The 26,401-nt window shown below is 45.2% G+C and overlaps 14 protein-coding genes across 14 annotated transcripts; 10 read left to right on the top strand and 4 right to left on the bottom strand. All coding sequences in view use genetic code 12, as the record gives it.

The window, feature by feature from the left end:
- Positions 1–53: 53 nt before the first annotated feature.
- On the bottom strand, positions 54–1,619 carry DIURU_002815 (putative hydrolase; the record flags this gene model as incomplete). The annotated part of the gene is made up of 1 exon (XM_034155508.1): positions 54–1,619. One exon carries the CDS (start codon positions 1,617–1,619, stop codon positions 54–56), a length of 1,566 nt encoding a protein of 521 aa, XP_034012346.1.
- Positions 1,620–1,887: 268 nt separating this feature from the next.
- On the top strand, positions 1,888–2,172 carry TIM13 (protein translocase subunit; the record flags this gene model as incomplete). Its single annotated transcript, XM_034155507.1, has 1 exon — positions 1,888–2,172. The coding sequence occupies one exon, from the start codon at positions 1,888–1,890 to the stop codon at positions 2,170–2,172; it is 285 nt and encodes a 94-aa protein (XP_034012345.1).
- A 350-nt stretch (positions 2,173–2,522) lies between these two features.
- On the top strand, positions 2,523–3,251 carry DIURU_002813 (proteasome core particle subunit beta 6; the record flags this gene model as incomplete). Its single annotated transcript, XM_034155506.1, has 1 exon — positions 2,523–3,251. The coding sequence occupies one exon, from the start codon at positions 2,523–2,525 to the stop codon at positions 3,249–3,251; it is 729 nt and encodes a 242-aa protein (XP_034012344.1).
- Positions 3,252–6,072: 2,821 nt separating this feature from the next.
- DIURU_002812 (uncharacterized protein) lies at positions 6,073–7,272 on the bottom strand (the record flags this gene model as incomplete). The annotated part of the gene is made up of 1 exon (XM_034155505.1): positions 6,073–7,272. One exon carries the CDS (start codon positions 7,270–7,272, stop codon positions 6,073–6,075), a length of 1,200 nt encoding a protein of 399 aa, XP_034012343.1.
- Positions 7,273–7,392: 120 nt separating this feature from the next.
- APN1 (DNA-(apurinic or apyrimidinic site) lyase) lies at positions 7,393–8,762 on the top strand (the record flags this gene model as incomplete). The annotated part of the gene is made up of 2 exons (XM_034155504.1): positions 7,393–7,397; positions 7,673–8,762. The coding sequence occupies 2 exons, from the start codon at positions 7,393–7,395 to the stop codon at positions 8,760–8,762; spliced, it is 1,095 nt and encodes a 364-aa protein (XP_034012342.1).
- Positions 8,763–8,912: 150 nt separating this feature from the next.
- DIURU_002810 (FG-nucleoporin) lies at positions 8,913–11,891 on the top strand (the record flags this gene model as incomplete). Its single annotated transcript, XM_034155503.1, has 1 exon — positions 8,913–11,891. The coding sequence occupies one exon, from the start codon at positions 8,913–8,915 to the stop codon at positions 11,889–11,891; it is 2,979 nt and encodes a 992-aa protein (XP_034012341.1).
- A 1,367-nt stretch (positions 11,892–13,258) lies between these two features.
- Positions 13,259–15,496, top strand: AAF1 (C2H2-type transcription factor AAF1; the record flags this gene model as incomplete). Its single annotated transcript, XM_034155501.1, has 1 exon — positions 13,259–15,496. The coding sequence occupies one exon, from the start codon at positions 13,259–13,261 to the stop codon at positions 15,494–15,496; it is 2,238 nt and encodes a 745-aa protein (XP_034012340.1).
- A 141-nt stretch (positions 15,497–15,637) lies between these two features.
- Positions 15,638–15,967, bottom strand: ECM15 (Ecm15p; the record flags this gene model as incomplete). Its single annotated transcript, XM_034155500.1, has 1 exon — positions 15,638–15,967. One exon carries the CDS (start codon positions 15,965–15,967, stop codon positions 15,638–15,640), a length of 330 nt encoding a protein of 109 aa, XP_034012339.1.
- An 84-nt stretch (positions 15,968–16,051) lies between these two features.
- On the top strand, positions 16,052–16,813 carry DIURU_002807 (acetyltransferase; the record flags this gene model as incomplete). Its single annotated transcript, XM_034155499.1, has 1 exon — positions 16,052–16,813. One exon carries the CDS (start codon positions 16,052–16,054, stop codon positions 16,811–16,813), a length of 762 nt encoding a protein of 253 aa, XP_034012338.1.
- Positions 16,814–17,658: 845 nt separating this feature from the next.
- On the top strand, positions 17,659–20,721 carry UBA1 (E1 ubiquitin-activating protein; the record flags this gene model as incomplete). Its single annotated transcript, XM_034155498.1, has 1 exon — positions 17,659–20,721. The coding sequence occupies one exon, from the start codon at positions 17,659–17,661 to the stop codon at positions 20,719–20,721; it is 3,063 nt and encodes a 1,020-aa protein (XP_034012337.1).
- A 72-nt stretch (positions 20,722–20,793) lies between these two features.
- Positions 20,794–21,666, bottom strand: MAK16 (ribosome biosynthesis protein; the record flags this gene model as incomplete). The annotated part of the gene is made up of 1 exon (XM_034155497.1): positions 20,794–21,666. The coding sequence occupies one exon, from the start codon at positions 21,664–21,666 to the stop codon at positions 20,794–20,796; it is 873 nt and encodes a 290-aa protein (XP_034012336.1).
- A 464-nt stretch (positions 21,667–22,130) lies between these two features.
- CWH8 (Cwh8p) lies at positions 22,131–22,697 on the top strand (the record flags this gene model as incomplete). The annotated part of the gene is made up of 1 exon (XM_034155496.1): positions 22,131–22,697. The coding sequence occupies one exon, from the start codon at positions 22,131–22,133 to the stop codon at positions 22,695–22,697; it is 567 nt and encodes a 188-aa protein (XP_034012335.1).
- A 372-nt stretch (positions 22,698–23,069) lies between these two features.
- DIURU_002803 (proline--tRNA ligase) lies at positions 23,070–25,094 on the top strand (the record flags this gene model as incomplete). Its single annotated transcript, XM_034155495.1, has 1 exon — positions 23,070–25,094. The coding sequence occupies one exon, from the start codon at positions 23,070–23,072 to the stop codon at positions 25,092–25,094; it is 2,025 nt and encodes a 674-aa protein (XP_034012334.1).
- A 448-nt stretch (positions 25,095–25,542) lies between these two features.
- DIURU_002802 (uncharacterized protein) lies at positions 25,543–26,346 on the top strand (the record flags this gene model as incomplete). Its single annotated transcript, XM_034155494.1, has 1 exon — positions 25,543–26,346. One exon carries the CDS (start codon positions 25,543–25,545, stop codon positions 26,344–26,346), a length of 804 nt encoding a protein of 267 aa, XP_034012333.1.
- Between the last annotated feature and the right edge of the window lie 55 nt (positions 26,347–26,401).

Here is a 26,401-nt window from a genome sequence, read left to right as displayed (position 1 = left end):
CTAATCCCAAGTAGGACTGTATGTTCAATCTAATTCAAAACCACTGTAGCTATTTACATGCTTTCCTGTTTCAAATGACGCCGAAGAATTGAGCACCATAACCCAATGGTAGACGTACCCTTGGGATTTGTCTTTGGTCCACGCCTAGCAACTATACCATCGTGCGAATTCCAAGCATCAATGAAGACAGGTATTTTGATCCAATCAAGGGTGTTGAGATTCTTGATAATGTCTCGCTTGAAATCCTCAAGTTTGAGCCGACTGGCGTCAGTGAAAATACTTATGTTTTCTTGTTGTAACTTGAGATCGTGTATACACTTGGCCACAGTATCATCATTTGTTTTGATATTGATCTCACCAATGTTCGTAATTTCGTTCTCCAAAGATTCATCGCTATCATCGTCATCCATATTGGGCTCAGTAGACTGTTTTAGTTGTTCTCTGGCGTACATGATTCCTTCCAACGTGTTTTCAGTCATTTCCAGAGTCTCACCTTTGAAAGATCCCTGACGTGACAAGCGTCCTCTTTCAACCCGATTCACCACTCCCTGGTTGACGTTTTCAATGTCGACGTTCAGCTTGCCGTCATAGACCAGTGACTTGATTTGCAGCCAATGGTGCAGAGAATTGAGTTTTTTGAGAAATCTGACTTGACCCACACTGAAGATTGACACAAGAAAAGAGGTACACAATACTGTTGGTATCCATACAGGCAAGAACACGCACACAATCATCACCAAACTACTAAAACGAAGAACACGATTGCGTCGAATCATCAGGGTTTCTTCTTGGATGTTACCTCGGAACACTTGGGCTTCTTCAGGAGAGAGATTGCGGGTTCGACGCATATCAACAAACTTTGGTCTGACTTTGGCTTTGCCAATTGTGGCTTCAGGAAGGTCTTTGATATATTTGATTTTGACGTACTTCCAATTGTCAAAAGGAGAATACTCTGTGATGAATGACGTATAGAATGGGACCGTCCGATCGTTCTTAACGTTGCTCAAAACGATTCGCAACTCAAACAATGCCAATCCCTTATAATACGATAATGATGGATTTGCCATATCAGCAAGTAACCGATTTGAGTCTCGAATAAATAACTCCTTCCCTGTCTGACCGAACATGAATGGACCAAGACGATTCGCCGTGTAATCAAAGAGGTTTTCTTTGAAGAATTGAACTCCAACGTGAGGGGTGGCAAAAGTTGTGAAAATCACCGGTTTCACGTTTGTGAAAAAGTCCAAATCGTAAAGTAATCCTATAACGCATCTAGCAATCAAGCCACCCAAGGAGTAGCCAATAATGGAGATTTTGACCACCTTCACCAAATCCTTTTGAAGTGCTTCGATTTCGAAAAATATCTCTTGTAGTACCCGCTGGGAGATGTATTGAATACCATCGTACGTCTTCCAAAACGCAAAGCTCAGAGGTCGAAGTGTGCAAATCTTATCGCTTGTACTTGATGGAAGCAAGCGTTGAATGAGCTCTTCAATGGTACTCATGTGATTTGGAGATCCCCATAGACCATGGATAAGTACAAACAAGTGGCCATCTTTGATCAAGGGCTTCTTGTTAGCGTCGGATGACTTCGCTAAATTGATATCACCGGCAGTCATGGTAAACGAGAGTAGTCCGAGTGAGACCCATGTGAATATTTACTTAACCCACTGAGTTGCAGGGGCCAGATCAAACATGCTCAAAGAAAAAGTAATGAATTACTATAGGGATAGTTGAAGCGCGTTGCCCACCCAATCAAACGGCTGTACATCAACTGCCAGACTAAACTCTTATAAGCTTAACTTAAATCTCTGATTTAAATTACTGATGGTAGCGCGGTATCGAACTTATTTGAAAAATCGTCTGCTACAAGGTCACAAAGCGAGCATGGCATTATTTGGCAAAAAGAGTGAGGAGCCTGTCGTTTCCAAGGAATCGCAGAAGCTAATGAAAGAGCTTCAAGATCAGATTGCGCAAGAACTTGCTGTGGCTAACGCTACTGAGCTTGTCAGTAAAATCTCTGAAAACTGCTTTGCCAAATGCATTCCATCGCCTGGCCCTCAAATGACTGCCGCTGAAGACAATTGTATCAATCAATGTCAAGAGAAGTACATGAGAGCTTGGAATGTGATCTCTAAAGCTTATATCACCAGAATCCAACAATCCAAGTGATCATTATGCGGTCTTCGATGCCGGCTCCATTGTACATATATCGGAGTTGCTGAACCTCAATAGACATCTTTATCGGCACTTATAAAAGTAAGATTGATTAGAAACTTAAATGTTCAAGTTTCAAGCGTATCACATTGGTTATTAACCCAAAATTATGTGTTATTTGATAGCTTCGCTAAAACTCTTGTTGTTACTTTTTATATTCTTCTTTATAGCAACATAGCTGGCCTCATTCACAAACTCGCTGGAAAGGTTCCGACTCCACTAACACCGACCTCTCGACCTAGGCTATTCATATTTTAGACTGATTTCATATTTCGCGTGCGAATTTTGCCACATTATTGACGCTCATGTCTCGCACCACTACGACCGTCGCTTCGGAATATTTTGACGAGCCCAACACGATTCCAATTGAGCATCGGTTCAATCCTTATTCGGATAATGGGGGTACTGTGCTCGGGATTGCTGGCGAAGATTTTGCTGTGCTCGCAGGGGACACGAGACAAGTCAATGGGTACTCTATCAATTCCAGGTACGAACCGAAGGTTTTCGATGTGGGTGACAACATTTTAATGACGGCGAACGGGTTCCAGGCAGATGGTGCCGCATTGATTGATCGTTTCCGCAATCAATTGAAATGGTATCGTTTTGATAATGGGAAGAAGCTTGAAATCAAGCTGGCAGCACGCTACATCCAACACTTGTTATATGGCAAACGGTTTTTTCCCTATTACGTGTCAACTTTGATCGCTGGTATAGATGAGGAAGGGAAGGGTGCCGTTTACTCTTATGACCCCGTGGGTTCTTACGAACGTGAGCAGTGTCGTGCTGGTGGGGCCGCTGCCTCATTAATCATGCCATTCTTGGATAATCAGGTCAACTTCAAGAATCAATACGAACCCGGCACCAATGAGAAGCGTCCCTTGCGGTACTTGAGTCTTGAGGAAGTACTTCAGCTTGTGAAGGATGCCTTCACTTCTGCAACTGAAAGACATATTCAAGTTGGTGACGGTTTGGAAATTATGATTGTGACTAAAGATGGCATCAGAACTGAGTATTACCCTTTGAAACGGGATTAAACAACAAGTAATGAATGGAACGAAAACAATAGACTGTCGATGATTCAAAATCCTTGTAGCAGAATCGTGTTCGTTTCTGGTGATTTCTATTTAAATCTAAAAACGGTTCATACGACGTGGGGCCGGTCATGTGTAAGTACTGCGGGCTGACACAACTCGTTTAAGTTAGGTATTCCGTCATCAAGGGTTTGGGTCCGAGCAAGAACATATCAGACTCGTGGATTTCAAGTTCATTGGGACGAGTCTCCCTTTACCAATCGCGTCGGTAACGTCATTACCCATAGAAACGACTTCCCCAAGGTTATCTCAAATTCGCTCAAGAAGGGAAATCTGCATTTGGGCTGTATGCTGTACTTCACTAGAGAGTTAGCGAACCATTCCACTAAACTTTTGTACTTGCCACTTTCTTTGACCACCTTCAATTCGATTAAAGTACAAACCCTTTTTGACATTACGTAAATACATCTATGTCTTAAGTTTACACTAAGGGTACCCCTCTACACACTTGAGATGCGCTCTATCACTGTTTGGGCTCTTGATGCCCCTCCTTCCTGGTTGTCCAGCATTTTGGACTCCCCAATAACCGAGATCACCCCCCCAGGTAGACTGAACTTTATTAGCAGACTATACTTCTAATGTCGCTGTAGCATAAGTTTGGCCCCTGACTTTCGTGAACGAATACGATGGCGTCCAAAGAGAGCCCCTTTTATGTCTTCAACATCCTAAGTACTCTCTATCACTAATGGGAATATATCACTAATGGGAATACTGAATGTGACTGATCACGGACGTTTTCTGCTGATTTAAAAAACACTTTGACCTTTACAAAACCATTTAACCAGGAACCCTCTCCTCTCATAGCGATCTTCCAGGAAGGATTCTTCCATGTGAACAGGACGTAATTGTGATATGTTTCTGGTAACAGTCTAAAGGATCATATGACTCTTCGTTACCATCCTTGAGAGAACTGATTCTCAACAAATCTGTAGCAGGCGTATCGAACCGAGACAAACCTTTGAAATTGAGTTGGTCACATTTGTAGCATACGTGAGCAATGCAGTCGTGAAATTGCTGGTTGTCTCATGATCTTCCGTTTTGTTTGGTCGACGAAAAACTTAACCATGAAGCATTTCTGAACAACTTGCGGTGTGCGTTCAATGTGAGCCTGTCACTCACTGCCATAGGATAAGGCATGATATCTCGGATAATCTAGTTATTACGCATCGGTCAATTTAACTTGCTTGTATTTATAAGTTACTCGATGAAAGCAAACAAAATTGAAACGATTTTATTGAACCGTTCACTGGAAGGGTATAGATCGTGCAAATGCAATGTCCAGCCGGTCTAATGACTGCATAAAAAATAAAAACATTATTAAGATAAATAGTCAACTCCGCTTGCCAGAAAACTATGCCGGTTTTCAATCGGCTAAGGAATTGTAAACCACTAATTGATGATTCAAAGGATTTGATGATTCAAAGGATTTCCAAACTCTTCACCTCGTTCGATATTGCGATGTCAACCTTTGCCTAGACACCATTCCATATCTGAGTATACTTTTGCAAGTGACTTGTTGGGCAGCTGCATTATCTTAAACGAAAGCGTGAGAGAAACTTACACAATGCTCGTTTTTTGCTGTTATTGTGTATAACAGGACGCAAAAACAATCCTCGGGGTTTCTTTTGGCTTTCAAGTATCATCGAGTTTTACGTATTTCGGTTTAGCTTCTAGAAGCCTGGGCAACCACGGATGACTTAATGTACTGAACTGTAACGAGCTCGAAGTAGACTATAGAAGCACGTAGTAAATCAGGTGGAAGCAGTATTGATTTCAAGCTAAAATTAGTGACGTTGTCGAAATGAACCCTAATGGACAGCGATCAAAAGAGACAATTGACCTTTCATTCGCTTAGATTAGGTGCAATACATCAATGTTTGAATGCATTAATAGGTGCCACTACGAAGCGCCGAGGAGTGCCATCACTTAGAATACTGATGAAGAGCGCCTGACAACGGATTCTAATATGAAGTGCAAAAACGATAGGGAAGATTAGGATCGCAAATCATGATGGTAACTATGCTTTCTATATAAAAAAAAAAAAAACATTCTCCGGAACCATTCCTGACTATAAGATCTTTGCAACAATGCGCAGTCACTATAAAAAAGATAAATTAACCCACGGCGGGATTCGAACCCACAATCGCTCGATTAGAAGTCGAGCGCCTTAACCATTGGGCCACGCGGGCTATTTACGTTTTTTATATACTTTATGAAATATCACAATCATGCGAGATTAATGATACGTATTTGCATTATTTGGAGCGTTCTTGTTGATTGAGACACACTTCAGTATATCCAGAACGATGATTTGACATATTTCAGCACATTTTCCAAATCCTCCTGAAGAAAATGGGGTTCGATTCCTCGTGGGGGTGGGTGTCAAAAGCCCTTTAGCTGTCTGCAGCCTACCATTTCTACTCGCCCTATGGGCCGAGGAGGGCAAAATCTTGGCAGGGATCAGATGTGACTTCCGCCATTCGCAGGTATCAGTTCTTGATGTTTTTTGTTAGTCAACTTCAAGCGAAGGTTATCAGAAATTTTTATGGACAATATATAGATTCGGGTGAGGAAGAAATAGTTGCAATGCGCAAAAGTAGACATATTCATTATAAGACTTCCACGATTTCTTCACGAGTATGTATCATACGTAATCAATCACCGATAATTCAACCAAAGTTCGAAAAACGTTTGAAGAGATCATGACAGAATTGAACTGTTTACGAGTGAGCCAATTAATTCCTGTATCGTTATATAATGAAACCTAATCCCTATCCTCTTGAACGAAATCCGCCTCTTCATCACGATTTATAATCAAAAACCCAAGAGTTACCACACAAGCGCCACACATGTACCACCAATTGAAAGCAAACAGCTTGAAAATCCAATCTCCAACCATTGCTAATGGAATTGTCATCAGTAAGCCGACAGTTACTGTTAATGGAGACGTTAACAACACTGCTTTGCACCAGCAGAAATCACTAATAAATGTGATAAACGTATTGCCAAGAAGAATGGAAGCAATAGTTAAGGTAGGGGGTAACTCGAAAGTCTCAAACCCACTCAAATCCAATAAAATGAGTATCGGCCACAACATGAATAGTGTGAAAACTCCAACAAATCCGAAAAACAAATGCGTGTTGAGCTCACGTTCCTCCGTTGTACCACTGATGGTTGTCTTGAGCTTCAAAAGGATGGTGTAAACGCCGTATATCACCGCTCCAGTGAGAGCAAGCATGTTGCCAAATAGAATAACAACTGGTTCATGATGACGATTAGTATCGTCCTGTGCATCCACTTCTGTCACGATGAGTACTCCAATAAAGCTGAGTAAAATTCCCGCAAGCTTATACCTGTTTATACGTTCTACTTTGTATAGGTATCCGATCAACAATGTGAAGAACAGCAGTGTCAGCGAAAGTATTGTTTGCGAGGCTACCAGGGTATATGACAAACTTGCGTTCGTGACAAGATTTGCCAGAAACCAAAGCAACGCAAATTGAAACAGGAGCCATATTGTTTGTGAGAAACCGACAGTAGCTGATGGTTTGACGACAACCGCGGTGTTCTCTGAAATTGACTCCTCCTCCTGTGACCCATATTCGGGACTCAGTAAACGTCGTATAGGAACCAGATGCAGTGGTGATCGCGAGTGGGTGCGTTGTCGGCGACCCTTAGTTATCGCTGACCACAGATCGTGTATGAACTCTTTGATTGTGATATCTTCCGAGTGCAAATATGGTATAAGGTATAAGGCAAACAGCGAAGTGTTGATATAAGTAAGGAAGAAAGGCTTACTGTAATCATAATCGTCAGCCAATGTATTCACCAAAAAGCTCAGTAGCACCCACAATACCACCACAAGCGCAAGGTCAATGAGGCCAAGTATCCATCGCTGACGAGAAGTTAGATCCTTTTTTCGAAATAGTAGCCCATGGATATAGGTTACTATGGTTGTCTTCATCAAGTTAGCACAATGAGACTATCACTTCTTGGTATCTTTCGAAGTGTGGATGTTCACTATGCCTTCGAAAAACGATTTGAGTCACGTGCGATGTCATCAAGTAAAATTGTTTGCATAATCATGAAGTGATAGCCAGGATAGATTGCATCGGGGGTTTAATGCCATTACAAAAATCCTCTTGAAGGTGTCTAATTTTATAAGCGGTGAACCCGTGTAATGCTGATCGCGTGGCACGTACACTATGAGTGCCATCTTTTCTAATATCTCTCACCGATGAAAATCTCCAACGCGGTACACGATGATCGCGCTATCATGCATCAACGTTTTGTAAAGCTTCATCCAAATGGGGTACGCGAACTTACCAAATTTCAATGAGGTTGATTTGAGACTAACCCTTTAGAAAAATACCCGAGACATTCAAATTCGACAGGATCAAAGACCTTGGTTTTAAGTTTGGCGCTCATGTTGGACTGCTGGGTGGCATCTCCAATGCCGTGATCAATGCGAGAAATATTGGCGCCAATTCCTTTGCCGTATTTCTCAAACTGCCCCGACAGTGGACACTGAAGCCTTTGGACTCCAAAGAGATTGACAAGTTCAAGCAGTTTTGTCAAGAGTACAGTTATAATCCTGCCACGGATATCTTGCCTCATGGATCTTATCTCATCAATTTGGCTAATCCCGACGATGAAAAACTGGAAAAAAGCTTCGGTTGCTTCGTTGATGACTTGAAACGATGTGAACAGTTAGGTATTGGCTTGTATAATTTCCATCCGGGTTCAGCACTCAAAGGAGGTGACCATCGCAAAGCCATTGAAAAGCTCGCAAGTAACATCAATCGTGCGATTAAGGAAACACTGACGGTGAAAATTGTCATTGAAAATATGGCCGGTCATGGTGATATCATTGGCTCCAACCTCCAGGATATACGTGACGTGATCGACATGGTCGATGATAAGAAAAGAGTGGGGGTATGCATTGATACTTGTCATGCCTTCGCTGCTGGGTACGATATTGGGGAGAATTGGAGTCAATTTTGGGAGCAGTACGATGAAATCATCGGCTTCGATTATCTTTGCGCAATTCACCTTAACGATTCAAAGGCTCCTCTAGGTGCCAATCGCGATCTTCATCAGTTTCTAGGCCAAGGGTTTTTGGGGTTGGAATGTTTCCGACTTGTAGCTAATGATGATCGCTTGAAAAACATGCCTATAATACTTGAAACTCCGGTTAAGGATGACGATACTCGCTATGGTGAAGAAATCAAACTATTAGAATGGCTTATGGGCAAAACCGCGACCGACACCGACTTCCAAGAAAGACAACGTGATCTTGCTGCGGAAGGGGCTAAGGAACGCAAGGACCACCAGGCAAAATACGACGATAAGAAGGCCAAGGAACTGAAGAAGCGGGCCCCGCCGAAAGCTGCTTCGGCCACTAGACGCAAGAAGATAAAAACCGATCCCGGCGCTGCTGTTGAGGACTCGTAGGATTTCGACAATGTTATTATTATAGACCCGCATATATCATTCCTAAATTACCAATAGGTTCCGTAATCTGTGTTGTCAGCCTCACGTTCGCGATGTTATGTGAGGGATAAAATTTCGCGCGAGTTACCACGATCCCTCATCTTTGATAGCATGTTCCGATCGCTGACTCTGTCAGGATTCGGTGGTTTCGGCCAAAACCTGGGGACCACCAACAGTCCGTTTGGAGGTAGTGGCACTGCCAATACCTCTCCGTTCGGAGCCAACAATTCTGGAGGCACTGGGTTGTTTGGGGGTGCCAACACAAACACTCAGCTGGGAGGCGCCTTCGGCCAACTGGGAGGTGCCTTTGGGAGCAACACCACCACGTCGCCGTTTGGTGCCAACAACAATACTACCGGCAATGCCCTGGGAGGGTTGTTTGGCAGTAACACGAACTCCTCCCCCTTTGGAGGGGGCGCTTTCAACCAAAACGCCAATACCACCAATCAAGGCACGGCGGTGAAGCCATTCCAACCATTAGTTGAGAAGGAGAACAACTCGACTGGCCATGTTGCATTTGAAAACATATGTGCCATGCCCGAATATAAGAATTGGTCGTTTGAAGAATTGCGCTTGAAGGATTACGAACTTGGTCGCCGTTATGGTGACGGTAATGTTGGCAATACCAACAGCTTTGGTCAACAAAATTCCCTGGGCGGGTTTGGCTCGTCATTTGGTCAGAACAACACCACAAACACTTTTGGCAACAAATTTGGTCAAACCAACTCAACCCCGTTTGGTGGTGCTAATACCCAATCTGGCTTTGGTCAATCAAACACCACCTCGGGTTTTGGTTCTGGCGGATTTGGTCAAAATAACACCAGCAGCGGGTTTGGTCAAAGTAACTCCACTGGCGGTTTTGGTCAGTCTAACACAGGCTTCGGTTCTGGTGGTGCATTCGGTCAAAACAGACCTGCGTTCGGTGCCACTGGAAGTGGCGTTTTTGGTCTGAATAATGCCAATAATAGTACTGGTTTTGGTGGAAGCAGTGGTTTTGGCAATAACAACACCACTGCTTCGTCCACCTTTGGGCAAACCTCCAACACTGGGGGATTTGGCTCTGGGTTTGGCAACAATCAATCGAAGCCTGGTGGTATCTTTGGCCAGAACAACTCCGGAAACGTTTTTGGTAATAATCAAAACCAAAATTCAGGTGGCATGTTTGGGAACAACAACACCAACTCCGGCTTTGGTTCCAGCTCGACTGGTTTTGGTGCTTCCCTGGGTGGCTTTGGGCTGAACAACAACAATCAAGCTGGGGGGGTGTTTGGGCAAAACAAACCAAGTGGCGGTCTTTTTGGTAGCAACCAAAATAACCAAACTGGTGGTTTATTTGGAAACAACAATCAAACTCAAAACCAAAATGGTGGGTTGTTTGGCAATAATCAAAACCAATCAGGAGGCCTTTTTGGGGCGAACAAACCCAACACGGGCTTGTTTGGCAACAACACGACAAACCAAAGCGGCGGTATGTTCGGTAATAACCAGAACAACCAAAACAACCAATCTGGTGGTTTGTTCGGTAATAACAACATGAATAATAACCAATCGGGGGGGTTATTTGGCAACAATAACGCCAATAATACAACTAACCAAGCCGGTGGTATTTTTGGGAACAACCAGAACCAAAATCAAAACAATGCGGGTGGTTTGTTCGGAAGCAAGCCCGCAGGCACCGGCTTTGGTTCGTCCACTGGTGGCGGCTTGTTTGGTAATAACAACAATACCGCCAACAACCAATCGGGAGGTTTATTTGGCAATAATAATAACAACTCAAGCAATGCCTCTGGTGGTGGTTTGTTTGGCAACAATAACAACAACAACTCTACTGGCGGAGGCCTTTTTGGAAACAACGCCAACAACAACAACGCAACGTCGGGTGGCCTTTTCGGCAACAAGCCAGCTACTGGGGGCTTGTTTGGAAACAACAACACAACCACCAATACTCAGTCAGGTGGTCTTTTTGGCAATAACAACTCTCAGTCTAATAATACTGCGGGTGGTCTTTTCGGTAATAACAGCAACAACAACCAAGTCAATAACAACCAATCGTCGCTGTTATTTGGAACCGGCAATATGAGCACACTTAATCAGCAAGGTCAGCAACTGTTGGCAAACATCAATGCTGTCAACCCATACGGGACTAATCCTCTCTTCGTGCAATTGTCCGATTCTGCTGCTGAAAAGTTTGTGAAGCAAGGTCCCCATGCTTCGGTCATGGGTTCCAAGAAACCGGTCACTCTTTCAAGCGGATCTAGAGCTATCGCACCCTTGCATAAGGCCACATCTTTGAGACTGCGCCTTGCTGACCCTCAAGCTCTGGCCTCGGCCACTCATCAAGTGTTGCTGCCTTCAACAGAGCTGCAAACGCCTTTCTCCGCTGAAACTGACGCGGCAATTCTTTCGCTGGATCTTTTCAATCACAATCGCTTCCGCAAATTGGTTTTGGATAAGCTGAAACAGTCGGATTTGTTGAATTCGACGTCACGTCCGAGCCCCAAACAAGTTCTGTTTAAGGAATCGTCAACACCTGATGACAGAGCCGAGATCATGGATTCGGCGCAGGAAAGCGACACCGCTCGCACCACTCCTCAAGAAGTTGGTCCGCCAAAGACCGACGAAGCCAGTGTTGAGAATGTTGATGATAAAGATTATTGGACGCTGCCGCTGATTGATGCACTCAAAAAGAAATCCATGGGAGATCTTACCAAGGTATCCAACTTGACAGTTGGTCGAAAGGACTTTGGTTCAGTAGAATTTTTGCAACCGGTGGATTTGACTCTGGTATCGCCAACCGTGGATGACCTTGTCGACAAATTGGTGAAAATAGACCAAGCTCTGGTATTTATTTATCCCGATGATGAAAAGGTCCCTATGAGGGGTGAAGGACTCAATGTTCCTATTAGAGTCACGCTTGAAAATTGTTACCCGATCAATAGTGAGGATAACCTACCCGTACTTGACCCTCACTCGCCACTTGTGACTAAGCATATTGAAGCGCTTAAGAAATTGGGCGAACAGGGTCAAAAATTCGAAAGTTACGACCCCGTGACGGGGACGTGGGTGTTCACTGCGGAGGGATGTGATTAACCTCGTCGCCGCATGCTCATTGTGGTATTGTGACTGTGATTTTCTATATAGTTTAAGGTCGATTTCAGATCAAATGCAGAACTATTCAATTTAAGCAAATTATTCCTTCGCAGCGGCTAAATGTGCTGCCATACTCAACATGCATCAAGAATACGCCACTTCGTCTGGCTCCAGCAAACCTCAACTATCCGAAAGTGTTCAAGCCAAAGCAGTTGTCCTGAGATTTACAACTAAACTTAAAAATCCAGGAGGCATCATATTACACCAACCTAACGCAAATCCACAATGTATCCAGATTTAGAAATTTTTGGTAATATTATCTAAAACTAGCATAGATAATGAAAGCCGCAGAAGATACACACTGATTGCAACCTTAACCAAGTTCGAATGGAAACGTTTGTTAATGAAAAATTGAGGTACGCTACACCACACTGGAGTACAAAATTTTGCCCAACAACGTAACATCAAATGCAGGATCAGTTACATCAATCTCAGTTACACGAGCCCAGCTACATCGTGACGCGACCACGACAATAGGAGTCGAGGCATAAATCAGGCCGGGCATCTTAGATTCGAAAATTGATATATGTCGCCTGGTATGGCAGCAGCTTCACTATATCTGTCTATGCCACTATACGGCTGTTTGGAAGCGTAACCATGCGGGGTTATTTTTGCTCTTGCCTGTACTAGGAAGCGCACGGGTCGCCCCCACCCCCACTTCCAACTACCTGCATGGCGTAAGGCTCGTCGATACCGACGATGCTAGCGTTTCGACAGCGAGGCTTGTCACTAAATCGAAGCTGACAAAGACGGTGGCTGCAGCGAAACATTCCCTAGCCGCCGCTAAACCGGCCATCAATGCCAGCGTTTGTCATTTTCATGTAGGAGAAACGTTACTCAGTGTCAGGGGGGGGAGCAATGAGACCACCACAACCGAAGTATCATCCCTCCCCCACGACGCGTCTAGTTACGAATGGGCTAATCGAAATTCGCCAATGGTCCGCGGGTGTACGCTCAGCCAAAGCTTGGAAGAAACACAAAGCTTCAAATGTTGATGGCAGCAACCAATGGCGGCCGAATTGCTAGAGGAGTAGAGAATATTTCCCGTCGCTGATTTACAGAAATCTCAGACCTCAATAGCATTCGCCGCTTTGGTTAGGCGCGATGGGTATAGGGTCACTCCGCTGCCGCCTCCGTCGCCGCCGGGTATCCTTGCCGAGCGCGCGGCCATAAAAGCCAAAAAAAATAAACCAAAATTTTCGAACTACCGTCCAGGTGGACAAAAAATAAATAAGCATTCAGGGTATCACCAACACCACCGCGATTACCCAGCGCTACTATTGATTGACCTTGCTCTGCCGCCGTTCATGAGCTACGAAGGGTACCATAAGGATATGGACCAACAACAACAGGCGCAGGCTCGCTACTACAGCCTGCCGCTCGTGCTCCAGCAGCCATCTTACCAACAGGGCGGCCAACAATACTATGGTGTCCAGCAGGCTCAGGCGCCCAGTCAACAACAAATGTATCCGCCTCATATGTTCAGAGGCCAGCAATCTCAACAACCTCAGCTGCTGGTTCAGACGACGCCTCAGCAATACTCGCAATTGAACGGGAACTACTACGATCAACAACAACAGCAGTATTTGTACCAGCAAAATCATCAGGCTCAACAGGCGCAACAAACACAAATGGCTCAAGCTCAAGCTCATGCTCAGGCGCAAGCACAAGCGCAGGCTCAGGCTCAGGCGCAGGCTCAAGCTCAGGCTCAAGCGCAAGCCCAGGCTCAGGCCCAAGCTCAGGCTCAAGCTCAAGCGCAAGCACAAGCTCAGGCTCAGGCGCAAGCCCAGGCGCAAGCGCAAGCTCAAGCGCAAGCCCAGGCGCAAGCCCAGGCTCAGGCTCAGGCTCAAGCGCAGGCTCAAGCGCAAGCGACGCAAGCACAAACAGCTCAAACCCAAGCACAACAACCACAGACTCATCCTCAACAACCCGCAGTCACGTCGCCAAGCTCGGGTTATCAGCATAGTCTGTATCAGCTGTATCATCAAGCGCAGGCGGCGCAAGCTGCTCAAGCTGCCCAAGCTGCTCAGGCAGCGATGTACTACAACCATCCTCCTCACATGGCGCCCCATCTTCAGCACTTGTCTCAGCAGTATCCTCCTCACTTAGTACAGCAAAATCTGCAATTGCCTCAACCAAGCCAGCAGCAATCTCAACAACCTCAAGCAACGCAACAAGGAACCCCACAATCCACCCAGCCTCATTTGCACCAGGCTGCCCATCACCAACTGCAAACTCCACTGCAACAACAGCCACCAGCGTCTCAATCGACAACCGCACAACTGCAAGCACAACAACCACAGCAACAACAACAACAACCGCCGCCCCCACCGCAAGCTCAGCCGCATCAAAAGGCATCGTCTCCCCAACAACAAGCTGCGCTTCAACCTGCTTCCACTCAACAGACACCTCCGTCGACTGCTTCGCAGCCGCCTGTGGCGGCTCAAAACGTGCCGGCAACTACTCTGGCGCAGACACATGCTACACCGGCGACTGCTGCGGCGGCAAGTCCGCCAGCGCCTTCGACAACCGTTGGATCATCCCAGCTCTTTGCCAATTTTCCAGAACGTCTTCAAGCAATTTTGCCACATCCTCCGTTAGCAAGAGCGCCCCAGCGCCCTGATGTCAACGCGGGTATGGCACAAAAGCGTGCCAAGCGTAAATCGAAATTCTCCAAACGACAAGACGAGTTAATTGTGTCGCTTAAAAAGAAAGGGAAGCTGTGGGTCGAAATTGCGGAAATTTCAGGAGTGGGTCTGTATCTCGCCGCACGTAATCGTTATCAGGTTATCGTTGGACAACAAGGTAACAACAATCTGCTGAGTTGGACGGTCCAAGACAAGTTGAACTTGCAGAACTTGCTAGACGCCGGAGAGTTGGAGAAATGGAGGTTCATTTCTATGGAGCTTAACAAAGCTACTTCGAAAAATTTTACAGATGTCGAATGCCGGGAGCTTATACGGATGATGTTTTGGCTGCAACCTGGTCTGTTTAACGTCACTGAGGAGACGATAAACGAGTGTATTAAAGAGAAGAAGGTGACGGAGAAGGCAGTCGAACATATGGGTCAGAAAAAGAAACAAGTGGGGTCGTCATCCATTTCGAGCAATGACAACTCTAACCCTGTCAAACTGGAGCCTGCAGAGTCTAATCAAACACAGTCTTCGCAACTGCAAGTTCTGCAACCCCCCATCGCCCAGCAAGTTCCGCAAATACTCCATCAGTCTCCCCTGCTTGCACCTCATCAATTGCCTTCTCATCACGTCCAGCACCAGCAGGCTCCTACTACAGCTCAACCTCTGCAACAGCACCAATCTTATTACCAACAACAATTGCACCAACCAGTGCAACAATCCCTGCACCATCTCCAACAACAACAACAACAACAACAACAACAACAGCAGCAGCAACAACAGCAGCAGCAGCAACAACAACAGCCACAGCAGCAGCCGCACCATCATCAACAGCAACATCAACAGCAACAGGCATTGCATTATCAACAGCGTATGCCCCAAATGCCGTACTACAATAAGCCCTACTACTAGTGGCTGGCCCATGATACTGGTGAGTGGCTTCTCCCTTTAGCCCAACCTCAATCTGACGAGAGGGGCGTGGAAAATTAGCATCAAGTGGTATGTCTCGTACCGATTTTGTATAACTATGTAACAATAAACTGGTAATATTGACTATTCGTTCTGGGCTTGAGCCAACTTTTTCTTGACAATGTTGACCTTGTCTTCAGGCAGTTGGCTCTTATCGGTCCGAGTTCCAACGCGTATGTCGGACTGAATTCTCACCACTCCCAGCTTATGAAGCGCCTCGTGGAATTGACCAATAAGTTCCATCACTTCATTCCAGGGACCCTCGATGGTCGTCCCCGCAGAGTGGAGGACGGTGTGGAGCGGCGACTGCTGTGCCAACCGCGTCACCAACGTCACTTCGTCAGATACCAGAGCCAGTCCGGTACCGATGGGAATCACACACACATCAGCCAAACAAGGTAACGTACACACCATAATTGAGCAATTGTAAAACAAAATTATGTCCGGAATCCTGCACTATAAAAGTGCGGTGGATCTCGAGAGCGTGGACACGTATTGATGGCGATTGATTATGACAAGCTCACCAAGGCTGAGTTCAGCCAACTCGCCGGAGTTCCCGAGGAGATGGACCATGTGTTGGTCAAGTGGGTCCACGATAATCTCAAAATTCCGTTTAAACCTGATGAAAACTACGACAGAATGATCTGCGGCTTACCCTACAACGCGTACCAGCCCGAGCTTGAGCACCAACGTATGATTGTGAGAGACAAACTTCGTGATTATGGTGATTTCAGGTGCCGGAATTACGCTAACCATCAGGAATATATTAAAGCTAAAGCGACTTGGTTAAAGGAGGAACTTCTCGGTAAAGTTGGGGATAACGTCTTCATCGAGTACCCCATATACTTCGATTATGGCTTCAATACGCTGGTCGGAGATAACTTCTATGCCAACTATGGGCTTACCATTTTGGACGTAGGGCTCGTAAAGATTGGTGATAATGTCATGTGTGGCACCAACGTGCTGATTCTTACGGCTACCCATCCGTTGGACCCGACGCTTCGAGCATCGTTGATGGAAAGCGGAAATCCCATTATTATCGGCAACAATGTCTGGTTAGGGGCGAATTCGACGGTATTGCCGGGTGTGACAATCGGCGATGGTTGCGTGATTGGAGCTGGTGCCGTGGTCACGAAAAATGTCCCTGAGAATTCGGTGGTGGTGGGTGTTCCGGGGAGAGTAGTCAAAACGTTAGATCCTACTGATAAGCTGGTAGATGTGCAGGCATTGTTGAAAAAGCATGGCTTCGATTATCAATGATGTATACTATAAAAAATAGCCACCATAATACTGGTCAAAATAAGGTTTTTGCCGAAGGTCGGTAGTAGGACACTATGCACCTGGTCGCAATGAACAAATTGTGTCAGACGTCGTTGAAATTCAAATAAATTCTATGCACTCGAGAAGACGAGTCGACAAGAGCTTGCGTGTGCTCGATATTGAGTCATAACAGTTAGAATGAAGACCACCGTTACTCGGTAAAAGCCTAGTATATTATTAGGAACGCCAGCTTGCGTCAGTTAAGTCGCAGAAAATATGATTGATCACAATGAAAAATACGTTTGCACCTGTAGAAAACACATCTCGACATGCCAGTGTAATCCCGCCACGCAGCAGCTACATACATGAATAGGTAGCACCCCACATTCGTCACACCAAATAGTCAGTGAGTATAACGGCAAACGATCACTAAGATCATTTTTGAAGAGAGGAGGAGTTGAAGACGTACTGTATGAAAGCAGCGATGTAGATATATCAAAATTCGCACAGTCCTCAAGAAAATTCACAATTACGTATTGTCCAGCAATCGTTAGCCAGAGGTATTTATCGGATTAACAACTTATGACAAAGCCAATGCAAGCATACCCAAAGGAGCACATCACGAAATCCATAGTTCTCCACGGAACTGTAGTACAATCAGCCTACACCAAGGATGTGAACTAAGAAGATTGAAGTATTAGTGAGCTCACATGAGGTAGGGTTAAGGGTTTCCATACTTTCCAAAGTATACTGGTGAGACTCACCTTTGGGTGTGGGTGCGTGGCCGGGCGCGCGCCACCGAAATATTCACCATTCTCCAACTTGCTCCCACCACTCGAATCAATATGTCAAACGCCATGCAAGTAGATGGTCCTGAAATCGATGAAGGGCTTTACCTGCGTCAATTATACGTGCTTGGCAAGGAGGCTATGCTCAAGATGCAATCCGCCAATGTTCTTATTGTCGGGTTGCGAGGTTTGGGGGTCGAGATCGCAAAAAACGTTGCCCTTGCCGGCGTCAAGCTGTTAGATCTCTACGACCCGGTGAAAGCCACCACGTTTGATCTTTCCGCTCAGTTCTTCCTCTCCCCTGAAGACGTTGCTGCCGGCAAAACTAGAGCTGAAGCCACCAGACCGAAGCTTGCCGAGCTCAACTCGTACGTGCCAATCTCAGTCGTCGACAGCTTGGATGAATCGGTGCTTGCCAATTACAAGTGTATCGTGATAACTGAGGGCGTTGACTTGGAACAAGCGGTGAAAATTAACCGTTTCACTCACTCACATAACATTGGTTTCATCTATGCCACCACCAGAGGCCTCTTCGGTCAATTGTTTGTTGATTTCGGCGAAAAGTTTACCATCATCGACCAAACGGGCGAGGAGCCACTCACTGGATTAGTGTCAGACATCGAGGCTCTGGGCACTGTGTCTACCTTAGGTGATGATGCAAGACACGGGTTAGAAGATGGTGACTACGTCAAATTCACCGAGGTTGATGGTATCGAGGAATTGAACCTGGGGGAACCATACAAAGTGGAGGTTCTCGGGCCCTACGCTTTCAAAATCCAGCTCAAGAATGCTGAAGCTGCCAAGTATGTCAAGGGTGGTATATGGACACAAGTGAAAATGCCTAAGGACATCACTTTCCAGCTGTTAGAGGAACAATTGCAAAAGCCGGACTTCGTGATTTCAGACTTCGCCAAATTTGACCGTCCTGGACAGTTGCACTGTGGGTTCCAAGCCCTTCAGATGTTTTACAACAAGCACAACCAGCTTCCCAAGCTGTACAACGCTGAAGACGCTAACGAAGTTGTCGAATTTGCTCGTCAAGTAGTCAAGCAACAAGGTCACGTTGAAGAAGTTGATGCTAAACTTATCGCAGAACTCGCTTATCAATCTACAGGTGAAATTCCTGGCATGTGCGCCTTCTATGGTGGTCTCATTGCCCAGGAAGTTCTCAAAAATGTGTCATCCAAGTTTGGTCCAGTGATCCAATGGTTATATTTTGATTCGCTTGAATCGCTCCCCGACTCAAAGGACTTCCCCCGTACCGAGGAAACCACTTCGCCCCAACAATCTCGTTATGACGGGCAGATCGCCGTGTTCGGCAAGGATTTTCAAAACAAGATCGCCAATCTCAAGGTGTTCCTTGTCGGGTCTGGTGCGATTGGCTGCGAAATGCTCAAAAATTGGGCCATGATGGGTCTCGGACTGGGGTCGAATGGGAAAATCATAGTTACAGACATGGACTCTATTGAAAAATCTAATTTGAACCGTCAATTCTTATTCCGTCCCAAGGATGTTGGTAAGAATAAGTCCGAGGTGGCTGCTGCTGCAGTAGCGGTTATGAATTCCGACTTTGAGGGAAAAATTGAAGCGAAGCTTGACAAGGTGGGGGCCGATACTGAGGACATTTACACCGATGCCTTTTGGAAGAATATTGATATTGTGACCAACGCATTGGATAATGTTGAGGCACGTACCTACGTTGATCGTCGGTGCGTATTCTACAAGAAGCCCTTATTGGAATCTGGTACCTTGGGCACCAAGGGAAACACTCAGGTTGTCATCCCGAACATCACTGAGTCTTACTCTCTGTCGCAAGACCCCCCCGAAAAACTGATTCCATTATGTACGCTTCGTTCGTTCCCCAACAAGATTGACCACACTATCGCATGGGCGAAGTCGTTATTCCAGGGCTATTTTGCCGATTCCCCCGAATCTTGCAATTTGTACTTATCTCAGCCGAACTATGTTGAGCAAACCTTGAAGCAAGACGCTGATATTAAGGGCACCTTGGAAAATATCGCAAGCTATTTGAATAGTGACCGTCGGCCGTACTCTTTTGACGATTGTATTCGCTGGGCACGCGAAGAATTCGAAACCAAGTTTAATCATGACATCAAGCAATTGTTGCACAACTTTCCCAAAGATGCTAAGACTTCCCAAGGGGCACCCTTCTGGTCGGGACCGAAGAGGGCCCCTGATGCTCTTGAATTTGATGTTTCAAATCCTGATCACTTTCACTTTGTTGTCGCAGGCGCCAATCTTTTGGCCTATGTTTACGGTTTGAAGGAAACCGACCCCAGCCCTGAGCACTACGAAAAGGTCCTTGCAGATTACACTCCCACTCCTTTTACTCCAAGGGAGGGTGTCAAGATTGCTGCTACTGATGCAGAAGCTGAAGAGCAAGCAAGGGCCTTAGGGGGCTTGGACGATTCGGAGATTCAAAAGATTGCCCTGTCGCTTCCTGAACCAACCACTCTTGCAGGTTTCCGCTTGCTGCCCATTGAATTCGAGAAAGATGATGACACAAACCATCACATTGAGTTCATTACTGCTGCTTCTAACTGCCGTGCCTTGAACTATGGCATTGAAACTGCTGATGCCCACAAAACGAAGTTCATTGCTGGTAAGATTATTCCAGCTATCGCAACCACTACCGCCTTGGTTACTGGGTTGGTATGTCTTGAGTTATACAAGTTGGTCGCTAATAAGAAGGATATCGAACAGTACAAGAACGGTTTTATCAACTTGGCTCTTCCTTTTGTTGGGTTTTCCGAACCAATCGCATCAGGCAAGGGCAAGTACAACGACAAAGAATTTGACAAAATTTGGGACAGATTTGAGTTACATGGAGATATGACTTTGCAAGAGTTATTGGACCACTTTGAAAACGAGGAAGGCTTGGAAATTTCCATGTTGTCTTACGGGAACTCATTGTTATACGCCCTGTTCTTCCCTCCCAAAAAATTGAAGGATAGAGTTAACCTTAAGTTGACCGAACTTATCAAGGAAGTTTCAAAAAAGCCTGTTCCAGAACATGTCAAAACTCTTGTATTTGAAATTTGCTGTGATGACAAGAACGGTGAGGACGTTGATGTGCCTTACGTTTGCGTATCTATTTAGTTTATCAATTTCGATGTCGTCGTTTATCGTTCAGTTATGCTAGAGTTACAATCATCGGGAAGTGAATAATGTCTAATTAGCGATGTTTGTCAACATGGTATCAGGTTCTTGTTCCTGTTCGTATTCTATTTCCACTCTGGCACGCTTCTTCTTAGGTTTCTCTTCCTTCTCACCATCAGAGTCTTCTGCCTCAGATTCAGAAGACGCCTCGTTGTCGAGCCACTTCTCGAGATCTTCCACGTCAATCATATCATCTTCGTCAGAGTCCTCAACATACTCTACTTCGCCCACGTCCAGTTCGTCGTCACTGACAAGTTCGGCATCATCGTCATGGTCGAATTCTTCTTCCTCGTCCACTTCCTCCATCTTGCCCATCACCTTCTTCCAAATGTTTTCATCAACGTTGAGAGGTTTGTCCCCATATGCGCCCAGCTTCAATCTCTCCAATAATTCCTTTTCAATGGCTTTCTCGATTTTAGCCGCCGCAAGAGCTTTCCGTTCACGGTTCTCTTCACGCCGTCTAACCTTGGGAGCAGTGTGCACAAGAGTTCTTTCATGCTCTTCTAACGCCATACGTCGTTCGGTAATGGCGACCTGGGTCAACCGGGTCAATCTTTGCTTGCATTTATGAATCAAAAACTTTTGCCAATATTGCAAGTTTTCGTCGATCTGCTCAAGGGCTTTGTTATAGTTTTTGGAAAGCTTCACTCGTTCCCATAGCTTCAGTGGCATGTGTGCACGCTCAGCTGTCTTCATGTAGAGATAAAGTCTGCCTCCCACGTTTTTCACAGTAGCATATCGGGCATTAGCAAGTGGGCAGGACTGCCGATTGCACAACCCGGACACGTTGTATTCATTTCGACAGAAGTTTTGCTTCTTGTCTGTCTTGATCTTGAAAGCACAGAACTGGTGATTAATCACCTGCCAAATAACTTCGTCAGACATGTAGGCGATTAAAGTGAGTTTGTTCGCAATGAGATGAGATGATTATTAAGGGCTCATAATCGCGTTCGCGAGAGCAAAGGACGAAAATAGCGAGTTGCGACATAGAGAATGCAAGTATCGAGTATTCAGCTTTAAGAAATTGTCTGTAGGACTATAGCCAAATAATCGTGAAAGCGAGGTGGATACCGTTTCATCGTAGTCCTCAAAACGTCGTACCGTGTGCTTTTTTTTTTTTTTTTTATGTTTCTGATGATATATGAAAGCGATCCCGGTAGCTGTGACCGCGGGTATGGTTAGGCACGACGTGCCTGTTGTCACTTCCACTATTCTTCTATCGTCCAACGCGCGCGGCACTCTCGATGGTTTACGATCCGATTCCGTTTGATCACACGTATATATTGTATGACCCGAAGGATGTCATCTCGATAGTGAGCGTTCATTTATCGCTTCTTCCCATCTATATCATGGTTTTCTACACCAGTTGGTTCCTTATAACCCGTGAGATTGAACCAGTGATTGTCGTTGGAGGCCACCTTGCAAGTGAAGTTTTGAATAAGATTGTTAAGCACATATTGAAGGAACCAAGGCCAGACTTCCACAAAGACTTTGGTAAAGGCTCCTACGGCTCGTCGTTTGGAATGCCGCTGGCACACTCACAATTTGCAGGGTTCTTCGCAGCGTATTTCCTTTGTATCTTATTTAAAAGAGTGCCACTGTCGAGGTTAAATAAGATCATAGTGTCTACGTTGTTGCTTGTGATTATGATTCTTGTGCCATTCTCACGTGTATACTTGTGGTACCATACGATTCCCCAAGTTGCCGTTGGGGTTCTCCTAGGTGTAGTTGTGGGATTGGCATACTACATAGCAACCCTGGTGGCTCGTGATCTCGGTGTAATTGATTGGATTCTTCTGTGGCCCCTAATTCGTTATTTCTCAGTGAAGGATAGCTACTACCACGCCTATCAACTGTTTGAGGATGAATACCAACAAACGCAGCGTAATCGGGGAGTCAAAGCCAAATTGAGTTAGAACATCCTTAATCAATTGTAGCACAGTGTGGACTTTCTTTCGTAGCTTTCGCAAGAGTTGGGCATCATAGATTTCAACGTTGCATCCACGGCATGAGTCTTCAAGGAAGTTGATGCATACAATGGACACACCCATTGATCTCTTTCAAGTCCATGACCTTCTATATATTCTCATTTCGCTTCAACCTTCATGATGTGATGATTGATTGTGACTCACCCACCATCTACCCGCCATTACTTTGAAATTAAACTTGTTCATGCATGCCATCGCGAAATTTTTGCACAACTCGTCTCGTGTCGTCGCGCGTCACTCGCCGCACTCCACTTCTTACAGCAGCATCGTCAAAATTTGCATCCTCCACATCTTTCGTTGATGCTGCTTGAACAATCCTTAGCGGCTCTTTCCTTGAGCACTGTGAACGAGAACGGTCTTCCTACGAAGACTGTAGTATTCAAGCCGAAGACTGCCAAGACTGCCACCCCTATCCCCATTGTCGTCTTTAGACTCGAGACTACCACTGCTCCCACTGGAGCGATCGCGGCGGCTGCCAAGGCCAAGGAACCTAGAACTGCTTCAGATGATTTGATTGCGGATTTCTTCGGTACCACTAAGGAAGAATTCTCTCTCGCGTCTCTTTCCCTGAAGAACGTTGATGAGAAAAAGATCGTTTTGTTAATCGACGCCAACTTCAAGGACACCGATATTGTTGAATTGGCTACTGCTTCCTCCAAAGTAGCTGTGCCTTTCAAAACTCTTAAGGAATGGATTGAAGCATCCAAATTTGAGTATGAGGTGGTTGATTTTTCAGCTACCGCAGCCCCTGCCCCCAAGAAGTCCGTAAAAGCGGAAAAAGAATCTGCCAAGTTGGAAGATGCCAAATTGATTGGCATTACCGTTGACAAACTCAAAGATTTTTCCAACTGGTATTCACAGGTTTGTGTCAAGGGTGAAATGTTGGATTACTATGACGTATCTGGGTGTTACATTTTACGTCCTAACTCTTACTATGTCTGGGAAACCATCCAAGACTGGTTCAACCAACATATCCGTAAGATGGGTGTCAAAAACGCTTACTTCCCCATGTTCGTATCCCAGAAAGTTTTGGAGAAAGAAAAAGATCACATCGAAGGTTTCGCTCCAGAAGTGGCATGGGTCACCAAGGCTGGTTCTTCTGATTTGGAAGAACACATTGCTATCCGTCCTACTTCTGAAACCGTCATGTACCCCTATTATGCTAAGTGGGTCCAATCGCATCGTGATTTGCCCCTTAAATTGAACCAATGGAACTCGGTGGTAAGATGGGAGTTCAAGCACCCTCAACCGTTCCTCAGAACAAGAGAGTTCCTTTGGCAGGAAGGCCACACTGCTCATTTGACTCAACCCGAGGCTGCTGAAGAAGTTGAGCAAATCCTCGAATTGTACAAGCGTATCTATGAAGAGTTGTTGGCCGTGCCTGTGATTCCTGGTCGCAAGACTGAAAATGAAAAATTCGCTGGTGGTGATTACACCACCACTGTCGAAGGCTTTATTGCTGCCACTGGTAGAGGTATCCAGGGTGCCACTTCGCACCACTTGGGACAAAACTTCTCGAAAATGTTCGAGCTTCTGGTTGAAAGCCCGGAAGGTGGTAACAAGCCCCGGATGTATGCATACCAAAACTCATGGGGGTTGTCTACTAGAGTTATCGGTGTCATGATTATGACTCATTCGGACAACAAGGGTTTGGTGTTGCCTCCCAGAGTTGCTCAATATCAAGTTGTTGTGATTCCGGTAGGTATTACAGCCAAGTCGACTCCTGAACAGAAGGCGTCCATCAATGAGGCAGCAAAGAATATTGAATCTCGTTTGGACGGTGCTGGCGTTCGTGTGACCGGTGATTACAGAGAGAACTACACTTCTGGTTGGAAATTTGCTGATGCTGAACTCAAGGGTATTCCCTTGCGTGTCGAATTCGGGCCTAAGGATGCAGAGAAGCAAGTTTGTACCGTTGTTAGAAGAGACACTGGTGCCAAGACTACTGTTTCTTTGGCCAATTTGGAGGACGAAATCAAACAAATTTTGGACACCATGCAAAAGGAATTGTTGGAACGTGCTCGTAAGTCTTTCGACGAACACAGAGTGGTTGTCACGGAATGGAAAGATTTTGTCCCCACTTTGAACGCCAAGAATGTGATTGTTGCTCCCTGGTGTGGCGACGCTTCTTGTGAAGATGATATTAAAGATTGTTCGGCAAGAAAGGACAATGGTGAGGAAGAAGAAGTCGATGAGAAGGCTCCTTCGATGGGCGCCAAGTCGTTGTGTATTCCCTACGACCAACCGAAGTTGAATGAGGGTCAAAAGTGTGTCAAGTGTGACAAAGTGGCGACGACTTACTGCATGTTCGGCAGATCTTACTAAGTATGGTTGGTAGCATTTATGAGTGGAATGATTGTAACTTAAAAATTAGTCAACCTTACGAAATAGTCTTAGCGTCCTCCTAAACTGCGATAGTAAAGGACTTCGAAGATGTTTACGTAAGGGCCCCAGCTTATCTATAATGAAATAAGAAGGTTTGTTACGTTATAACAACGCATTTATTGATAATTTACAACGCTTCTTCTCACTTTGAAGACACAAAGGGGAGACATGATTCATGTAGACCAATTATGCCGCTACCAGATTTGTTCTATTAGGAAGTATGTTAAGTGGGAAATTGTGTCAAAAAATTTTCAACCTTGCACAGCGACAATGACGGAAGTGCAACTTGCTGATTTCTATTCAGTTCATACTAATAGAATACAACGATCACAAGATGGAGCTGATCAAAATAAGTAATTAAGGAGGCTGTTTAAATTTTACAATAATTATGAGCTCATCAGTTAAGTTTTCGCACCCGCTCAGGTCTTGGTTCGATAGCATGCTTCGGTCAATTCACCTAACGAGACAAGTTGTACGATGCCAAAGCAGTGCTAATAAGCTTTCTCCCGAGGAGTCCAAGAAGCAGGCTGCACAGCTTGCGATTCAGTCGATCAAAGATATGGGTCTGATTTTCGGGTCTGGATCTGATGAAGCCACTCAACCCATCGACACAACACCAATCTGGAATAATCCAGCAGAGTTTGCCAGCTTATCCCTTTTGCATCAAGGCCAAGTGCTTAAGGAGTTGCAAGATAAGTACGACAAGAGTTGGTGTAAACTTACTCTTGCCGATAAAAGGCTTGGGTACTATATTGCTTACGGGAATTGGGGGGTGCGAGACAAATTTGATAATTGGAGTACTACAACTGCTCCTTATGATCTCCCATTTACCGTTCCCTCAAAAGTCAAAGATTCGAACCCAACTGCAACTACCGTAATAAAAAAACTTCCTCCGGTAGTGCTTGCTGAAACTGAGGTACGCAAACCGCAGTTTGACTTCAAACGCATGGATCCAGTCACCAAAGTATTCCTCTACTTGACTTTGTTTATAACGGTAGCTGCATTGATCAGAGACAAAAAGGTTGGCGAAGATGGAATGCCTCGTGAGATCGTTATCGAGGATCCCTATGAGATAGAGAGAAATCGGAGAAATCAAGAAGAAGAAGAGCTCAAGCAGCGCTTAATGCAGAAGATGAAGGAAGAACAGGAAAAAAAGAATCAAAAGAAGTGGTACTTCTTGTGGTTGAAATGATCTTGTATATATATCTCGTTACTCATTATATTGTAAACTACATTTTCACCGACAA

This window comes from Diutina rugosa (genome assembly GCF_008704595.1).
Source record: "Diutina rugosa strain CBS 613 chromosome Unknown scaffold7_size311281, whole genome shotgun sequence".
NCBI lineage: Eukaryota > Fungi > Ascomycota > Pichiomycetes > Serinales > Debaryomycetaceae > Diutina > Diutina rugosa.
This window is presented reverse-complemented; position numbering and strand designations above follow the sequence as displayed.